At 39.3% G+C, this 19,161-nt stretch overlaps 1 protein-coding gene across 2 annotated transcripts in view; it reads right to left on the bottom strand.

Moving 5' to 3' along the window:
* sema3bl (sema domain, immunoglobulin domain (Ig), short basic domain, secreted, (semaphorin) 3bl) overlaps positions 1-19,161 on the bottom strand; it is a 61,742-nt gene that overhangs the window by 9,525 nt on the left and 33,056 nt on the right. For both annotated transcript variants that reach the window (XR_003463818.1, XM_010740897.3), the window contains exons 4-12: positions 18,477-18,596; positions 10,794-10,884; positions 8,532-8,654; positions 7,694-7,836; positions 5,789-5,903; positions 5,579-5,648; positions 5,332-5,476; positions 462-693; positions 185-276 (exon numbers count right to left, since the gene is read on the bottom strand). Coding sequence is in view for 1 of the 2 variants with exons in the window: in XM_010740897.3 (XP_010739199.3) it covers positions 185-276; positions 462-693; positions 5,332-5,476; positions 5,579-5,648; positions 5,789-5,903; positions 7,694-7,836; positions 8,532-8,654; positions 10,794-10,884; positions 18,477-18,596 (1,131 nt within the window). In the remaining variant the exon portion in view is untranslated. The remainder of the gene's footprint in view (positions 1-184; positions 277-461; positions 694-5,331; positions 5,477-5,578; positions 5,649-5,788; positions 5,904-7,693; positions 7,837-8,531; positions 8,655-10,793; positions 10,885-18,476; positions 18,597-19,161) is intronic.

Genomic DNA, 19,161 nt, shown 5'->3' with positions numbered 1-19,161 from the left:
GGAAAACATTTATTAGGTTTTGAAACAAGTTTCCTTCTTCTTTGTAAGTATTATCTGACAACTGCATCTGACACTGTGAAAGAAATAATATCTGGATAATGGGTAATGGCAGTTTCTTTGTTATGACCTTAAAAAACAGACACACTGAGAGAATTATTGAGACGTTTGATGGAGTAAAACTTACTTTAAAGACTTGTAGCTCCTCCAGTGTGACCTCCTCTGTCTCCAGACTGTTTCCACTGTGCAGAGCAATGACCTTCAACACTGTACCAACATCTGAAAGACAAGTAATCACATACTGTAAGTCAAACGGTTACAGAACAGGAACAGGAAGTCTACATTATTTCATCCTCAGAACCTCAGTTCATAACAGCTAAGTGAACAGATGAAGTCCAACTTGAAAATAGGTGTAGATGATACAGTACTGTACATACAGTATGCCTGATTTTGAAAAGGCTTACCTGTGCCAATGAACATCACATCATACTGCCCGTCCTCTGCCTCGACCCGGTCGACCACGATTTGTTTCAGCTTGTAAGGAATGTTGGCCTTTACAAGCACAGGTTGGCGCAGCGCAGGATACACTGGGCGCCACATCAACGGGTGGTTGCGGGCAAACTGCAACACTGAATCAGGATAGTCTTTTGTGCTTCCAAACTCTCTGCCTGGCTGGTTGGTGATTTTACTAGGGCACTGGAGAGATGGAAGGGAAGGAGGAGAAAGTTGTGAAGAAACAAAGGAAAGAAAGATGGGTCATTAAAAACAGAGCTATTTTGGCATAATCCTTGTCTGACTAACTGATGATGGTGATGATGAACACGGTAATGGCAGAGACAAACAGAGGTAAGCCAGAAGGAAGAGTTTAATGCAAAGTTCTGGCCATTTTCCACTTTGACTCTGCATTCCCACCATTTCCCATGACTGGAGGTGTGCCTTTGGCCTAATTATGGTCTTAAAGTCGTCTTAAAGAACCCTCATTAGAAGTTTTATTGTGCCTGAAAACTTTGGATGAAAGTTCACAACCACTGTTGTAAAGTTCTGTTTGGAAACAGCTCTATAGAAGCAGAATTTGCTGTTAGTTAAAAATCCTCCCATTTGTGTCACTGTAGTAATGAATAAATGAATGTGCTGGTACTTGGCCAAGATACTGTATAACTCAAATAATTAAGAGAGCTGAATATTATCCTATTATATGCAAACCATATGACCTCTGGGTTTGCTCATGATTCAGATAAGCAATGCTTTGCAAAGAATGCAAAGTTTGTGACACACAGCCCTTTTTTGTTAGTTTTCACTGCAACTGTTTTACACATTTTGAACACAAAGAAAATGTTGTTTGTCTGTTCCTCCATTAAAAGCAGATTTAGCCTCAGAAACCTGCCACTTCATCCATCCCCTTCCTGTTACAATTAAAGGATGATGTAAGCCTCAGTTCTGTACAATTAAAATCAATGACTACAGCAATGAAAGAGAGAAGGGCTGACTTTTTCTTTACAGAGCTCCTTCCGGGGTTCACAAGACTCCAATCTCGTCTTATTTGGCCAGAGCACACAAAAAGAACAATATAAAGGGTTCTTCTGAGGTTGAGTGTCTCAGTGGTGAATGATAGTTTTACTCAAAAGACAAGTAAGGAGAGTGCAGAGAAAGGATTTTACTTTAAAATAACCTGTGAAACTAAGAAGCAAGCAAGCTGATCATTTCATGAAGGGGAATCTTGGCAGGCAGAGAGATTTGGAGAAGCTCCATCAGTAAAGTCAAGAAAAGTAAAATTGCAGAAACAAATGATTAAACTGAAAGCATACTTCAAAGTCATGAGGCTGACAACTTCACCAAGTATTATAACTTAAGGCTCAGAAACATTTCAATGAGATCAGGTCTCTTACACATATGAGATTCTTGAGAGAGCATTTGGTCGTTTGACCATTTTGTATTTGTGTAAATCTCATTGCCTGATATTGTTATTCTAGACTCTACGCCCATATGGTAGAAATATTGTTACTCCTGCTTATCACAACAGTAACTGATCCACACACTGGCCCTGTAATGGTCTGGATTCAATTTCAGAGAAGGAATCTGAACAGTGTAGGAACGTTCGACTCAAACTATTGATGTATAATAGAGCATTCCTCTGAGTATGGTTTGCTACATGTTAATGGCATCAATTATAATTTATTCCAGAAGGTGTGGAATGTGTTCGCAAATCCAAGCTCAACTCAGTAACTTCCCAAAAATGTACACTTGTTTACATTTGTTTTGAATTGTGATGTTTTTACACACAAAAACAAAACAACATATTTCCTTTCCTTTTGGAACTATAGGGACTTTTTTTTCAACATGTCTTTAGTTAAGTTCTTCTTCCACATTCATACATGTGCAGCTTCCAATGCACATCCTTGATATGTCAGTTCACTATACTATTCCTCATCTCTTTGTCCAGCCCATAAAACCTAAATTGGAACAGCTTCAAAATCTATTGTCAAGTCATCCAAACTTTGCTGCAGCTTGATGCTTTTAATCTTTAACTAAGAGCCAAGTCAGAATAAATGAGATAGAGAAGAGCTGAGCATATTTGGCACACACCTATTCACGTCAATTATTTGAGAAAAAAAAAATTACTTTCCCTAGTTCTGTATCAGCCTCTCTGGTTTAACTCACAATCTGACAAAAGATACTGAACATCCCCAAATATATGTCAAACATAACATAATGCCTTTTTGGCAACATTTTATAATATGGCCCACGATCCACAGTGTAAGAAAGCATAGAACAGCACAGGAGCTGTTGTTTGAGCATTTAAAGCAGACCTACAGTGTAAAGGTATTATAATGTCAATGTAACAACTTTTTGAAAGAGAAGAAAACATTGTTGCTGAAAAGACACAGGAATGTTACTATAAGTGAGAACAAAAACTCCAACAAACTCAAATGAGATGAGTTAAGTCTTGGGCAACTGGACTTGATTGTAGATTCAAGAGGCTTCTTCAGTTAAGAATTGTTCTTGGATGAGAGGTGATATGTCTTCACTGATCTACAACCAAGTCCAGTTGTCCCAGATTTAACTCTTTTCCCGAAAGATTACCTTGATGACTGAGAACCTTCACAGACATCAAACTTGACAAAGTTATGAAGCTACAAAAACTGGTATTTCGTCAAGTCATTCAGGTGATCTGACACCAGTGACCTGCTGCTGCTGATGTCAAACTATCAAGCCTTAAAACCTTTATGACAAAAGATAAAAAGTCTACTGTATAATCTTATCTGAATTCAAGTTAGCAGAAACCTAAAAACACTAATTATTATTTACTAATTAATCCTGTAATATCCTGTTTCAAACTAAAGTAAACAGTTGACAATCACTAAACAGATGTGGTCTGGAGAAGACTCAAAACCTGACTCAGTCGGGTAAACAAAGGATATTCAAGTACCGTCTTTATGATAAAAGCTGACCTTTCAAATAAATGAACTATCACGTTGAAAACAATCTAGACCGTCCACAAATATGATTTTTATGCTGTATTCTGCATGGATTATCAAGGATAAAATCTGTAGTAGCAACTCAAAAGCTCAATATTTAAGTATCAAACACAAGGCTTTTATTATGACCATGCATGTCAGTGGGGATGGCAGAGACAGGCAAACAAATTTATCACAAAGTAAATGAAATGAAATGCCAAAGTCCAGGTAGGATTACCTCCAAAGCTCTGGTAAATCAGCAATAAAGAGACTGTACCATCCTCCCCTCTATTACAGAATGAGGTCTGACAGGAATTTAAACAATGTACAATAATATTACAATCCAAGATAAATCTCTAGGGAGGGTAAATCCACCAAATCTCTCTCAAATGAACTCTTACACAAGGTGAAACTGAACTTTTATTTTCCATTCCTGTGTGAGTTTTGACAAGCAAGAAAGGAGACACGATGGATACAGAAAAGCTTACATCTTGTTGAAAATGAAATGAAAAACACAAAAAAATGAAATAGAAAATGAAATAGACTTTAATATTCTGATCGGTGCAAGTAAGAAAATCTGGGTCATTTTAAGAAGAGAATATTTTTACTCCTTAAACAGCAGATAGGATAACACCCCCCTCTATTTTCTCACTCCTGTCTCCTTCCCCTCTCCTTCACTTCTTTCCATCTGTGCTCTTTCATCCTGAGTCATCACATTTGTCCCTGTTTCCTCTCTCCCAACATTTCTTTCTTCTCTCTCTCTCTTACACTCTCAGTTACGGGCCAAACATTCCTGTTAATCAGCGAGTCAGTAGAGTGAAACCACAAAGGTGTCCGCTCTGTTCTCACATTATTCATATTCATTTTGCCTCCATACGCTCTCCTGCACTCTGGTAATGAGGTGAAATTACACGTGAGACGGGATCGTGTGTATGTGTGTTGTCTACACGCGTCTCTTTGTGTGTATAACAAGTCTGAATTACAGTGATGTGGTTGAGAGCACATGACAGGGCTCCACTGAGAGTCAGGATGGAAAACAGAAGAAGGGTCTGTACTGTATACAGTAACCACAGCTGAACTACCACATACAGTAGTTTGAGAAAAGTGCTTCCCCTAAGAATTACATTTGTACACAACTGTATTACGTTAGCTAAAGGTGTTTTTGGGGGAGAAATCCAGCTAAGCTCTGAGTAAAATAGTATAGCTAGTTTTCTCTGTGGTCTCCACAACCACCAATCCATCTACAGTACTGTTAAATTCTAATACAATAGCTCCACAATAATGGTTATAGTTATATTGTTCAGTTTTTGTTTAAAATGTTTTAAAGGTCTTCATGAGCATTTTGGAGGCTGGCGTTATGCTGCCACTGCTGTGTTCTAAAACAAGCTCAAGCCTTCCCATTGGTAATAGAACAAATGTAAAATTTTAAACGAATGTATTAATCAATTTCACAGGGTCAGTTTGAGATATGAATTAATATAACTTCATGTTCTTCAAGTAAAAGTAGCCTTTTGGCTAAACCTGACACAAGTAAGTGATTACCAATAAAAACAACTCTGAAGTTCCTGACCTGCTGACTGTGTTTTGGATTTGGTGTCTTTGTTTAATTCCATGTCTCCAGTTTTTAGAACCTTTGGCTTAAGTATCTTAACTTGTTAACTTGTCTTCAATTAATTGCAAAAATAGAAAAATAATTTTAATAAGTCAGTTTACGAGATTGAGATTAGCAGAGGATAGAGGAATATAAAACAGCGTGTCATCTGTATATAAATGATAGGACATCTGTGTTTCTTTATATATTTCCTTATGTTTTATGTTCTAAAAGATTTGAGTAAATTTTGAAATTTAGAGGTAAATTACTTGATGAACAATCACTCACCACGCCTGGTCTTGGATAAGGAACCCTGCCTTCATAGGCCCCCCATTGGTAGTCGGGTCCCTCTTTATGAGCAAATGGTCCGTTGAAGGCTTCTCTGATGTCAGCCATACGGTAAACACACACAGCAAAACCCTGGAACACATTACTGTGGAGGAGAGAGGGGGGATGTATGTTTGAACATGTTTACAAATAATTTCATTAGATTAAATATTTGACGAGAAACAGATCAGGCTTCATGGTTTTTCACCTGATGGTGCTGAAGATCGCATAAACATCAGGGTTCCTCTCATCCTTGGTCCTCAGCAGGAACACATCCTCTGTTTTACGTAAAAGACAATATCATTTAGTACATGTGAATTGATTCTCCTATGAAGTTCGTGTGTTGGAGAATTTATGATTTATGTTAAAGAGGACAACAGTGAGCAGGTGCATAAGCAAAACCTTGTAAAAATCTCACCCAGTTGGTTGAAGTGTGTGTCGATGCCATGAGGTCCTGGTACAGAGCAGACCAGTCTAGCTTTGATGAAGGTACTCCATTTGTTCACAAGCACTCTCTGGCCTCCAACATCATTCTGGCAGGAAAGGCGGAAATACAGTACACACAATCTATAAAACACAGCTGCATATTCATTTCCAAATACTCAGTTTCATTGTGTTGGCTCTGTACCCCAGCACACTGGACTTGGATTCAAACAATCTGAAGTTAAAGCAGTTTGAAGTGGGTGAAACTAAAGAATTTATTTCAAGCTTTACTTAACTTAAACAGAGGTGAAGATGGCTCTTAAATTTAACACACTATGTATAAAAAGTCTGTCTGATATAGACCTTCAAATTAAAGGTCAGCACTTGAACATCATTTCAAATCCAGCATGTTGGAGTACAGACAAAAACTGTATTAAATGACTTTAAACTACTACTACTACTACTATGGTAAATACAGTACATACTCGTAGATATTGAGGGAGTGTGTGCATCTGTGTGTATGTTTGTCCCTTTTACATCAAATTTGAAGAAATGGTCTATGTGTGTCAGTCTATACATAACAGCATGCATGGACATTTCTGTGTGTATGTGTGTGTGGATCAGCAGTGATAATTGGCTTCTTGGCAAGAAGCACCACAGGGGAAGTGATGACAACTATTGAGATTTGCCTGAGGGAGAAAAAGATGGCTGAAGTGAAGATACTCTAATATGTGACAGATGGGGAGAGAGAGGAGTAGGAGATTTGAAGACAAAGAAGACAGCAAATTTAAATTTTAAGGTTTAGGTGGGATTTTGTCTGAGAAGTCTGCAGAAACTTTTCTGGCACAGTTCAACAGTGTCAAAGGAAATTCTGCAGCGGTGTATGTGTGTGTGTATTTGTGTGTATTCTTCTACGCATACCTTTATATTTGTGTGTTGCGCACACAGGCAACATATGGTTTTTAAGACAAATCAATGCGTGAAAGAATGTAAGACAGCGTGCAGAGCACATGGGGATCACAGTTGGGCAATTTGACAGCTGTGTGTGTTTTGGAAGGAGAAAGGATTCATATGATTCTGCATATCATGATGCCTTCACAGTCCTTTGGGGAAATGTAAATATTCGTTTGCCCCAAAAGACATTTGTCTTTTCCACAAGAGGGTTTTTTAACTGCCACAACAGGAGAATAAAACCATAAAACCTCTACCTTCCATCCCGGGAAATTTATCCTGCAGACATTTGTATGTGGCCATGCAGAAAAGGACCTTTAAATCAAATTACTGTCACTTTATATCTCACTTTTTCTCTGTATTCATCTTCTCATATAACCTTTTTCCATGGGGGGGTGAATCTATACATCAGACTGGAAGGCCTGGCGTAGACTCAGAATTTGAGACCCATAACAGATCCTCCAGAAAACAAGAGAGCCCAAATGGACTCCCAGCTCACAACTCCACCACCTCCTGCTCAAATGAAACACCCCTGCAGATGTCTTATTCCTGGGACTGGATATTTATATGGCCATAAGGACGTGCTTTGTGTAGCTCACCTGACCATCTGGCTTCACTCATTCTTCACACTACCTGCCAACAGAAAATCTCTCAAACTTTCTGTGTATATCCGTATCTGACTTATGTTTTGGGATTATCCAGAGTAAGTGGGACATTGTGTCTGGAGCTATTTTCATGCAATTTTTCAATTCTTTGTGCACCATTAACATTCACTTCCACAAAAATTTGGTGACAGCACAAAACTCAATGATAGATATCTCAAAACCTCGGTCAGTAACACAAAGTTGTCCAGTTCCCTAGTGTACTGTAGCCTAAATAGAAATATAATCTTTTACAGTATCCAAAATAAATGTCAAACAACAAACAAATAATTCATAAAGCATCTCACCGCACACACTCGTCCGACACGTGTATGTATGGCCCCCTCCCTGTCACCGGCCTCTGTGGCCTTCTCAGTGAAGAAGAAGTACACTTTATCATTGTCTCTGTCATCATTGTCTGGGATGAGATGGGCAGCGATGAACTTAGGGTCTGCAAAAAAGGATGTAAAGATGCGGATGTAAACATACCATACAACTTACCATCGAAATGCTTAGTAGTCTTTCTCTAGTTGCAGAGCTCTTTTTACTGATAGTGTTTTTAAAATCTAACATAATTCCAACAGATCTGCTTTCTGAAACTAAAACAATATGGCATCTTTCTCTCTTCCTTGCATGACACAGCTTAATGTGCACTTATGATGATAAATATGTTATTATTGCCACCATTTTTTACTCCTTTCAGCAAAGATATAAAAAAAAATCCAAAAAATTCCCTGCCAAATTTTGATCTTGTGACAGATGATGTCAAAATGGTATGTTTGTTTTTCATGATCATACTAATGTCCATTACTTTTTGATATGGCTATCTTGCACTATAACATTCCTATAGCACTTTTAATTTCAGTCTTATCTTATCTTATGTTTAAAGTAAAGATGTATAGAAGTATTATACCATGGCATGGGAAAAACACCATTTTTTTTGTTTTGTTTTCAAAGTCTCATTCATAAAATAGGCCTGACCTGGTCTGAATGCAGCCTTTCTTTTTGCCTGTGATAAGAGACCAGTATAATAATGATAACACACACATCAGGTGTCCTAATATGAAAATAATATTTACTTTATCTCTTATTACCTGTTGCATTCTGTATTGAATGCAACAGGTTAATAAAAGAGTGAAACATTACCATGGAGCAGTTTTTGGTCAGTCTCTGTCCTCATGGTGGAGCGTCCTCCCATACTTCGGAAGATTACGGAGTCTCTACCCAGGAAATCTGCCGTCAGTCCCGTATACAGCTCTCCACCTATAGCTAGCGGGGAGAGAGGTGGCAGGGGGAAGGAGAAAATGTTTAACCGGAAAATGTACAACAGGAAATACTGTGGATAGAAAGGAAGGGGAATGGGAAAAACGTGGAAGGGAAGTTAAGGAACAGCAGTGATAAAGGCAAGGCAAAGAGATTAGGTATAGTAAAAATGTCTGGAATAGGAGAACAATAAGGAAATCATGGATAACAAAGAAAAAAAAAACAGTTCATGCAAATGAGGTGGAGGAAGAGGAAGGAAAGAAGAAATCAAACAAATCCAATAAAGAACACTGGGAGGGTTATCCAAACCCCAAACTCAATTCATACTGTACACCCTCCGCTGAGACTGTAGGTATGGACTCACTTCACATTTCAACAACTCATAAAACTGATTTTCCTGCAAATAGAAATAAAATATTTCCTGTTGCACATTTAGTGCATGAACCTCGAAAAAACCTTTAGCAACCAGGGTTATCTGTCATTTGTCATAACAGAAACCTCAGCAAGCTTGGAATCAGCTCATGACAGAAATCACTACAACAACTTTAAGATAATGAAGAACTATGAGAGGTAGTTTTTCAGAATAATCCTATTTGCTTTTATTAAAGACACAACTGTTTTGAATTTTTCCCAGCGTCCTGACCAATGTAGAAATGGCGTCTAGTCAAAGATTGTTTCAGTGATGTCATGGGTTTAAGTGAATTCTTCTTATCCTATTTTGCTGTAGGAATGGTTAAAAAAACACACACATACACACACACACACACATCATTCTTTACCTGACAAGCAGACGCAAACACACACAGTCAACTCAAATGTCCACATAAGCAAATATTAACGGACACTTGTAGATACAGTAACTGGTGATGACAGAATCTGCTGAGATTTATTTATTTTGGGAAAAGTTGAGATAGGAGATGGGAGAACATTACTGGGTTGATAGCTGATGATTAGAACATTCATCATCTTCTACTGCTTCCTTCTTGGCCTCACTTTTTCTCTCTTTTTATTTTCTCATCATGTTGGTCAAGGTCTATTTATATGCTTGTTACTGAATGTCACTGGGAACGTAGATACAGTATACAACATAGTATAATAGGAACCATTTTGCTTTTTGCACAACACTGATTCCTGATGGGGGAAATCCATGGAGCGGTCAGTGGTCATAATCATAGACAGATCTTGAATATGGCAGTCAGTCAGACTCAGGTACAGTCTTGAAACAGGAGAGTAAACTCCAGCTGTCTGGCCATCTTATGCAACACTGTTGACTTTGAGGAGGTTGACGGATCTGCTGAGTTTTCCACTTTTTCGATGTTGAAACTGCTGCAGGTGTACAAACCGTCAATAAATCACCATCCTCCCCCTATAATGCATTTCTCCAGGCATTCCTCAACAGCTTTGTATTGTACTGTATCTGTGTGTCCACTAATCTCTTCTGAGGTCCTGTCTGGCACTAATTTAATGTTTTCTTGCCAGATACGATGCAATATGGGATAAATTCTGGTGCTGAAAGCACCCAGCTGCAGGGAGAGGAAGGTGGGATAGAGGGATGCAAACACTCACTCACACACACACACCTCTCCACCCTTAGTGGCTCCCAGGATTGTCTGTCACTGGTATAAATCAGCGCTATTCCACAAAGTAAATACCTCATGACATTCAGACAAAAACACCCAGAACTATTTCACCTTGTCAGCACAGAGTGTGTACATGTGTTTATGTGTCAGAGCCAAATAGATTTCCCGGGTTGCTGTTCTTAGAGTTATTATCATTTCAAAACAGAGATCTGTGTTTGGTTTTTTAAGTAGTTAGATTTGGTGGATAATGAATACCGAGCTACAAGGAGGACAATGTTAATTTGACAGATTTGTAACAGCAAGTCAACTTGAAATTGATATTTTGTTTTGAAAGACTTTGTGCAAATTGGACTGGGATAGCACACCCATCTCTTTGGATCGTATATCCTCTGTTTTCTTTTGCTTTTATTTTCAGAGTGATAGTGATAGAGATTTATTTTGACAACGAAAAGTAAGACAGGAAACAAGAGGAGTTACCTGGTGAAACCAGTTCCCTAGTCATATTAGCCCCATAAACCACCTGGGATATTGTTTAGAAATATAGACAAAACAACATGGGACTTACCACTGAAGGTGCTAGCAAAGGGGAGGCTGGGGTCATGTGGAACCTTCCCTCGCCCATTCTCCACATTTGTAGGGTCCATCGTGAAGACATGCTGGGGAAGAAAAAGACACATGGGGGGTTATAAGTCGTTCATTCCAGAAGCATCAACTTGCTTCAGACTATGGACTTGAAATGAAGAACTGAAGTATATTTTCTTCATTAATCCTTCCATGTGGAAAGTCTTCTATGTTAGGAACAGGTCTACTCAGTCTACTGGAGCACCTGACATTAATTATCTTAGCTCAAGAAAAGTCTAGCTCATATAGCCACACAGTGGACCAACCTTTTATGAGGACTTAACCTCAATAACTGAAAGGTACTCATCTGCATTTTTGTCCTATTGTTCACAAAAAAGTCCTGTTAGTAAGTAAAAGAGATGTTTTCAGTTTCAGCCTGTGTTATAGTTTTGTTTGTCCTTCTACTGAACTCTACTGTACATCTGTCTGAGAACTTAGACATTGTCTGAGAAACAAGGAAATGCAGGATCAGTGTAGTTGCCAGAGTTGAGACAAGTTTCCCACACAGGTCAGGTCAACCTTTAGTGCTGACTATTCTGGATGCAGCAAGGCAACGAAGGAAAAGAAAATATAAAACACTGTTATGAAATGAAAGATACAGTTAAAATCCAATACTCATCAACAGAAAAATATATTTGATGGTTTATATGAACAGATTCTTTGGGTCATAACCTCATTCACATGGTGTGCAGTAACTGACCAAGTAAATATAAAAGTAAATATTAGTCCTGGTTGACAGAACCAGTACCCTATTCATTATGACTCATAAAGTTCTCTTTTTTTTGGTACGCAGTGAAATGCCTCCAAACCTAAAAAGGAAAACAAATTACATATTTTATGGATCACAATTCTACATCAAAGTGCACCAAATCCTCTTTCGTGACTCCAGCAGTGAGGAAGCAAGGAATCAATTAAAGTTAAATAGATTGGCTCTTTCTTCGTCATTCACCAGTTAGTCAAGTTCACCTGACAAACACTAACCACATCCTTGGATTGCGTGATTTGTTAGGTCAAAACAGGGTCACCGTGGACAAAAGCCCTTTTGTTTTTAGCCTTCCTACTCCCACATCAGCGACATTGGTGTGCCAGTCTGTCTCTGCCAGAGCAGCCTGGGTGTGATCAATGCGAATTTCCAGGATAAAAAAAGGAATGAAAGTCGACAGGACCTACAGTAAGACCTCATGTTTGATTCAAGTCCATATTACTGATTTAATTGTCCTTACAGTGAACTCAGTGTGCATGAGTGTCTGTTCCTCTCATAGACAATGGGGTATTGTTACTGGGAGGGTGAGTCCTCGACTGAACAGAGATCACAGGGGAGATGATGACATTGAAGTCAGCGGGATAAAAATACCGTAAGAAAGACAGTGGACAATACGCACACCCACGCACATGAAGTTCTGTTTGTGCAGACAAACTCGTGGAAAAGTACGTGCTGAGTAACATGGACACAGCAAATTGGTACTGTCAGAAACACACAGAAAGATTAAATATACATTGACATATCCAACAGGTCTGAGGAAATGAGGAGAGACGGTTCATTTGTTATTTGATCCACATGTAGATTTTTGACTTTTCACAAAAAGGTTTAAATGAGATTTACAGGTGAGGTGAACATATGCACCCCACCAGCACGCTTATACTCACACACTCATGCTACTTTAAATTTGAGATTATGAGGGATATTCAAAAAGTAGCCTATATCTTGTCTTTATTTTTTCCAGTCTTGTATATCAAAAGTATGAGGACTATTTATTTATATACAATTTAAACAGAAGATGATGTTCTCTGTGCAGACAAAAAATTCTATCATAGATATACTGAACTGAATATCATTTTGTAAATATGTTCTTTGGCCCTTTTTTCACCAAGTGAACCCTTTCCCTCTTTTCTCCCATCTAAGTAATCACTTTCATTTTCTCTCTATCTTGAATTTCTGCTTTGTTTCCTACACTCCATCTCTTTTTCTGCCGACCACTTTAGGTTCACTCATTAGTCATCCTTATTCTTTCAGCACCTCTTTGCTCTCTTGTTAACGTCACTGCATCTCTGCATTCTCCAGCAGTGAGTGTGTCTCTGGATTGACACACTCTGACTATCTGTATGCGTGTGTTTATGCACTGCTGTGCCCAGATTTTCACTGCACACTCGTGCGTCTTATATATGAAAGAACCTGTGCAGTTTGGGGGTTATTTGTGTGTGTGTGTGTGTGTGTGTGTGTGTGTGCATGTGTGTGTCTGTGTTATCTCATTATGATCCGGAGGAATGGTACAGCTGCCTGTGCGGCTGATTAGACTGTCAGAGTCACTTTGGCCAAACTCTGCCAAGACAAATACACACAAGTGCTGCGATACAGAGAGCGAGAGACATCCAGGCCACTTTGTACTACGCTGTGCCAAGCAAAATACTTTAGGACCCCCACTACAAAACCATGGAGACAACTGACTACTGACACACATACATGCACCTTTGTATCATTTAACAATGTTGACCCTAAATTAGTCTGTGTACATTCTAAAAGACAAAATATCATTGATTCCTCTCACAAATAAAAAGTTGGACTTCATTAACAATTAAATGCATTTAATACACTCAGCCTTATTTGGCCTGGTAAAACACTACCACTATGGTGGCTAATGTTTTGTAGTTAAGGTTAGCATTTTTGTCCATAGTCGTCACTGCTCTGCAAAGTTAAGTTTAGTTCAAATAAACTCCTAGATTACACTTCACATACCAGATTATAACATTAAAGTGATGCAACTACCCTGATACATGTCAGCTGAGCTACATGTTAAGCTAAGATGCAAGTACATCTTTCATCTCTTCTTTGTCTTTTGATCTTTGTGAGAACATTTGGCCATCATCAGTACAAGAAACAAAGAACACAGTGAGTGTGGCAGGAGAAACAAAGTGAGACTTTCAGTTTTAATGACATCATAACCCAGTTGCAAAACAGCTTCTTGACTTCTGTCACTGTCCCATTGTTCTTCTTCTCTCCTACTGAGTTGAACAAAACAGGCATCCACCTTTTGTACTCCCAGCTCCTTCCAGCCTCTCATCTTCTTTCTTCATCTTCCTCCCCTCTTGTCCTCCACCACTGTTAATGTTTGCATGAAGTAGTACAATTGTACAACTTTGTGCAAAAATTAACCAGGGCAGCCCTTTTAAAGTTGAAGTTTCTGTCAAGGGCCCCACGTTTAAATCCTATCTCTTTATTTTATTATCCAGGCTTTAACATTTGCAGTTCAATACTGCATAAAAGTAAGTTGCACATTTAGTGTAGTAATCTGGTTTTAAAGCATCTTAAATATCTAAAAGTCTACAGTTTGGCCTCACTTCAAGCATCTTAGAGGCAACTTGGCCAACAGACAAACCTCATTTGAAATGATGTTGTACTTGGCTTTTTCCTCAGTGTCCAGTCAAAGGATGGCTGCGCTCCCTCTCTCACCACTCGACTCTCACTGTAGTGAAAGCATGGGAATCTCGCCCTCTCATTTAATCTTTCTTTGCTTTTCATTCTCTTCCGTTAAAAGAAAGTGAAAGACAGTAAAAAGGTATCAACAGAGATGCAGTAGGGAACAAGGGTTGAGACAGAGTGAGGCTGCACAAGAGTTGATTAAGAGTTATGATAATAATTAGATATATAAATTGCAAAGTAAAAGGACGAGAAATTGATCAAAAATGACAGAAAAGCAGAAGCAGTAAAATAAGAGGCTTCATTCATCTCCAGTTTGTAGGGATTTGATCCAAAGGCAACATGCATGGGAATAAATGAGTGATTTATTAGCAATTAATTTTTTATTATGCTTTCAATCTTTTTAGTCCAGTTTTTATCCACATTAATGCTGTTGGCTCTGCTAAAGTGCTTTTTTCCCCACTGGACTTGAAAAGTGTCCCATGTGTAGCACTTACAAAGGTTGTCATGGAAGTCTGCCATCACGGTGAGAGGAAGTGTATTACTCAGCAAGTTACTTTCTAAGAGCCAGAAAGCAGAACTGTGAGGCAAATGTTTTTTTTTTTTTTATTATTGAATAATGGAGCATCTAAACCACTTCAGTCTACAATATAGCTCTGCTGAGGAGGCCCGTTGGCTATTTGTGTCTTCTAATGTGTTCAATCTGTCAGTTGTTGTTGTCAGTTGTTGTGTCGCTGTGCGTATGTCGATCTCTGCCTTTCTACACATTTGTTTCTATATATTTCTATTTATGTTTGAAAGCGCATGTCTTTCATCATGTTTGTGTGTGTTTCTGTCTAAATCGCTGCATATTTATATGTTCAACGTTGTGTCATTTGTTTTGTTTGATTACATGTGTTTGCATGAGTGTGAGTGTGTGTGTGTGTGTGTGTGTGTGGTCCTCTGTATGTCGTCTGTGTGTGTGTGTGTGTGTGTGTGGTCCTCTGTATGTCGTCAGTGTAGTATGGTGGTTTATTTTCACGTGTATGACGCTGCTCAGGCAGCTGTGTCACTCACCATGAGGACTACAGTTTGCCCGTGTGGGTGAGAAAGATGCAGTGAAGCAGAAACACAAAGACACAGATTTTATATTTTAGTAACTGATCTGAGCGTCATGTGGTGAAACATTGTTTTCGCACTCAAAGCAAGAAACTGTTTTTGACAAGAAATAGCGTCATTTTTATTCGAAAAACTATTACAAATTAAATTAAATATCATTGCTCAACAATTTCATAATAGTTTTGGTGATTCAGAAAGCTTTTAATGACCTCCCAGAAATATGAAAACTACTGACTCTTTGTTCCATCCAAAGTGCACGTCATTTGATTGGTGTACTAGAATATTGTTGAAGGCATTTCTTTGTTCTCATCTTTGGATGAAATCATGAAATACAGTTGGGATTAGATGACACTACAGAACAATAGCAGCTTGTCCAGTACTTATAAAATTTCAAAACATTGTTTGGCAGTAAGAGAGCCTATTTTTTCACTTTGACACAGCTGATGTAAGATGGGCCTAAGATGACATTTATTTGCTGCATTTAGATATTTTGGGTAAAATCTGTGTGGCAATACAAGACAGAAAGGTGGCAGGAAAGGTGGCCCCTGACTGAGATGAAACACCTAGAGGGTCAAAGGTCATCCCACCCAGAGACCAGTCCGAAGGCTCGCAGACTTGGTCCCTTCGAGAGGTCAGACAAACAGAAAGGTGTGTGTTCTCTGCCTGGTAACGATTGGTTAAATAAATGGACAGGCTCCCTGTGGTGTCGTACATTCAGACAGACACTCCGACGAGCTGAAAGGACGCGGTTGTGGTGTGAGTGATGGTGGGACACACACACACACACACACACACACACACACACAGTGTGGGAGGACAACTAGTATCTTAACATCAGTCAGGACACTGACACTGACACAACCTGGGAGTCATTTCATACACACCTGCACATCTATCTATCATAAGCACATACACGCATTCTGGGGTAGGTAAAACAAATGCTGCAGTGTTTGTGAGGACAGCTGCGCTATTTTCACCATCATAAAATAGCCAGCAACAGAAGATTTTACACACTTAAGCTCATGGCAGAAATTCCTTAATGTATAAAGATTATGTGTTGCTTCAAACTGTGCATGTTAATCTAGTTTTTCCCTCCTGTACCTGCAGACATCTGCAAGTGTAATGCAACACAGACCTACACTTAAGGCACTGAACCATCACTCTGAAAATCAGCCTTGTTTTGTGGTTGGTTATGGCTGAATAATTGCACCACAATACAGATACACATACGGTTTGACTGGTTGCCAGCAATAGATTAGTTCAAGTGCTTTGCTAAAAAGCAGATCTGAGGATTCAGATTCAGAACAGGTGACCTACTTTTCATACCATGGCTGCTCAGTATCACCCATCAAGGATTTAGCTGACTTGTTTTTGTATCTCCAGTTTTTTGTTTTCCTAGCTCTCATCCATGCAGACCACTGCATATTGTTGTTTATCACTAGCAGAGGAAGACATTTGCTGCTTTTCATGATGTGCCAAACCTGGAATCCAAAAACCACACTGAGACAGATTGAGCGAGAGGCAGCATCACCTAAATCCACAAGACGCAGAAAAATGCTGCAGTGCACCTTCTGTACTCATGCACACATAATCCAGCAAACACACACACTCTTCTGACTAAAAAGCTGGTACTCTCCCACCCCTCTGTCTCCTTTCCTTTCCTTAGCTCTACCAACATCCAGCTTCCCTCTCTCTTCATGCCCAGTTTGACCCCCCCTCCTGCTGGGAAAGGCAAAGCGGCACAGTGGGCTGCGATCTGGAGGACCGCCGTGAAATAGCGAACTACGAGTCTGTCTTAATGGCTCCATTCATTGATTCTTGTCTTTCAAATGGCTCCAAGTGCGAGACTCTGCAGAGGGTCCCACTGAGCTGAGTGGCTGTGTAGAGAGCCAGCCTGTGCAGTTGAAAAGATGTATAGAGGGCCCAACTCTGCGGCTGAGTAGCTCTACAGAAAGACTCATGGCAGAGCTGCCTGCTGAGGCTTAACCTTGAACCCCAGGGATGTGAGCACAGAGCAGGGCCAGTGTGATCTGTGTTTTTCTAAGAAGAAACATCTTGGCACCAACCATATCTGTTCCACTGGCTGGGTTTCCTCCACCGGATTGCTTAGAGGCCACCCATTCATTCCTTATTGTTTCACACTACAATCATTCCTTGTAACTTTACAGAGACTTTTATCGCCTTTGTACTGGTCTGTACTGTTGCAGTAACTTTAAACACCACTGAGCCATATATTTGGCTTAAACAACTAAATCAGAATCATAAAAAGCCTTCTTGTAATGCCAAACCACAGAAAATGATCACCAAACCTTTTAAACTCTTTCAGGCTTTTGTTTGTGCTTTCTGGTCTGCACGTCACTCACAGTCCAGTCTGCCAGCTTTTACCAATTCCCCAATACACCATAAATCTATGTAGACAGCTTTTTCCAACAAACACAAGTTAACTGTGTGCTTTATTTACCCAACACCAACAAGCAGGTCCACAAAGTTAGTGACAGACTGGGGAACATAGTGGAGCATGTAGCTAAACACTGAATATTTCTTTCCTTCTGTCATCTGGTGGATGGAAATGCAATTCTAAATAAATGCTAATGTTGCTCTGGGTGTCTGGGTAAACAGATGTTTAATAACATTAGCCAAAAGTATGCCAGATGCAACTTATTCAGTTCTCTGAATAAATCAGTCTCAAGTTCTTCTCATCTCACTGTCATTTGAGATTTACAGATATTTATTGTTGCCAAAGTTAGTTTGTGACTGATAATGTAAAAGGATAACACTGTTCAGAGTTCAGAGTAATGCAGTAGTAAACCTCAATATCAGTCTTTCTAAAGGCTACACAGTGCATAAAAAGTGAATATAATTTACAGTGCAGCAATACAGTAAAATATGAGTCGGCCTCCAAACACCAACTAATTGTTATTTTTCACATATACTTGCCAACACATAGGAGTTATGTGTTTATATGTCTTCATGGGTGTGTATGTGCATTTGTCTGTGAGTGTTTTTTTGTATGACAGATGTGCTGAGATATTCCTCCTCCCAAGATACTTTGTAGGGCCCCACAGTTTTCATCAACAGGTGCCCCTCCCCTCCAAACTCTTCACCCTGGCTTACCTCTCCTCTGTGCCCCACGTTAATGAAGGCACACATGGGCTGGAAGGCACCGGTGCCACAGGCAAGAAGGTGGGTGCGGTTGTAGGGCTGCAGGAGGCGAACAAAGTTGGCACACTCCGTCTGCAAAACATATACATTACATTAAAACCTTGTATCTTAAAGAAATATGTGAAAAGGTATGATATATTTTTTATGAAATGTTCCGTGATTTAAACAGAAAGTTCACTCAAAGAGTAGCTTCGTAGCTAAGTCCTTGCACCACTTTGTGAATAGACTGCATCATGTTCTCAATTTGGGTACTGACCCTATAGATAAAGAACCGTGTATAACTTCCCATTTCACAGGTGCAGGATGTGAACATTTACTCTTGCACGCATGTTTTATACATATATAATACTGTACAAATGCACACACACACACCAGACAAGGCCTCATAAATAAATCAAATCACACACTGCAACCATAACTGTCATCCAAATGCAGATAAGTTGACTTTCAGGGTATTGAAGAAAACCAAAACGATTTCTTAACAAGGCTTATTGATCCCACATGTTTTTAATGAGGGCCAAGAAAACAGCTTTATTAGATGAAACGTGATAGCCTCAGTGTCCCATATAGGACTTGTATCTCCAACTTTTGGATTTCAGCCAAAGTGACATGTTGATATTGTAGAACAAGTTTCATC

Source organism: Larimichthys crocea, chromosome XV, assembly GCF_000972845.2.
Source record: "Larimichthys crocea isolate SSNF chromosome XV, L_crocea_2.0, whole genome shotgun sequence".
NCBI lineage: Eukaryota > Metazoa > Chordata > Actinopteri > Sciaenidae > Larimichthys > Larimichthys crocea.
The sequence above is the reverse complement of the archived record's forward strand: the minus strand, read 5'-3'. Positions and strand labels throughout refer to the sequence as shown.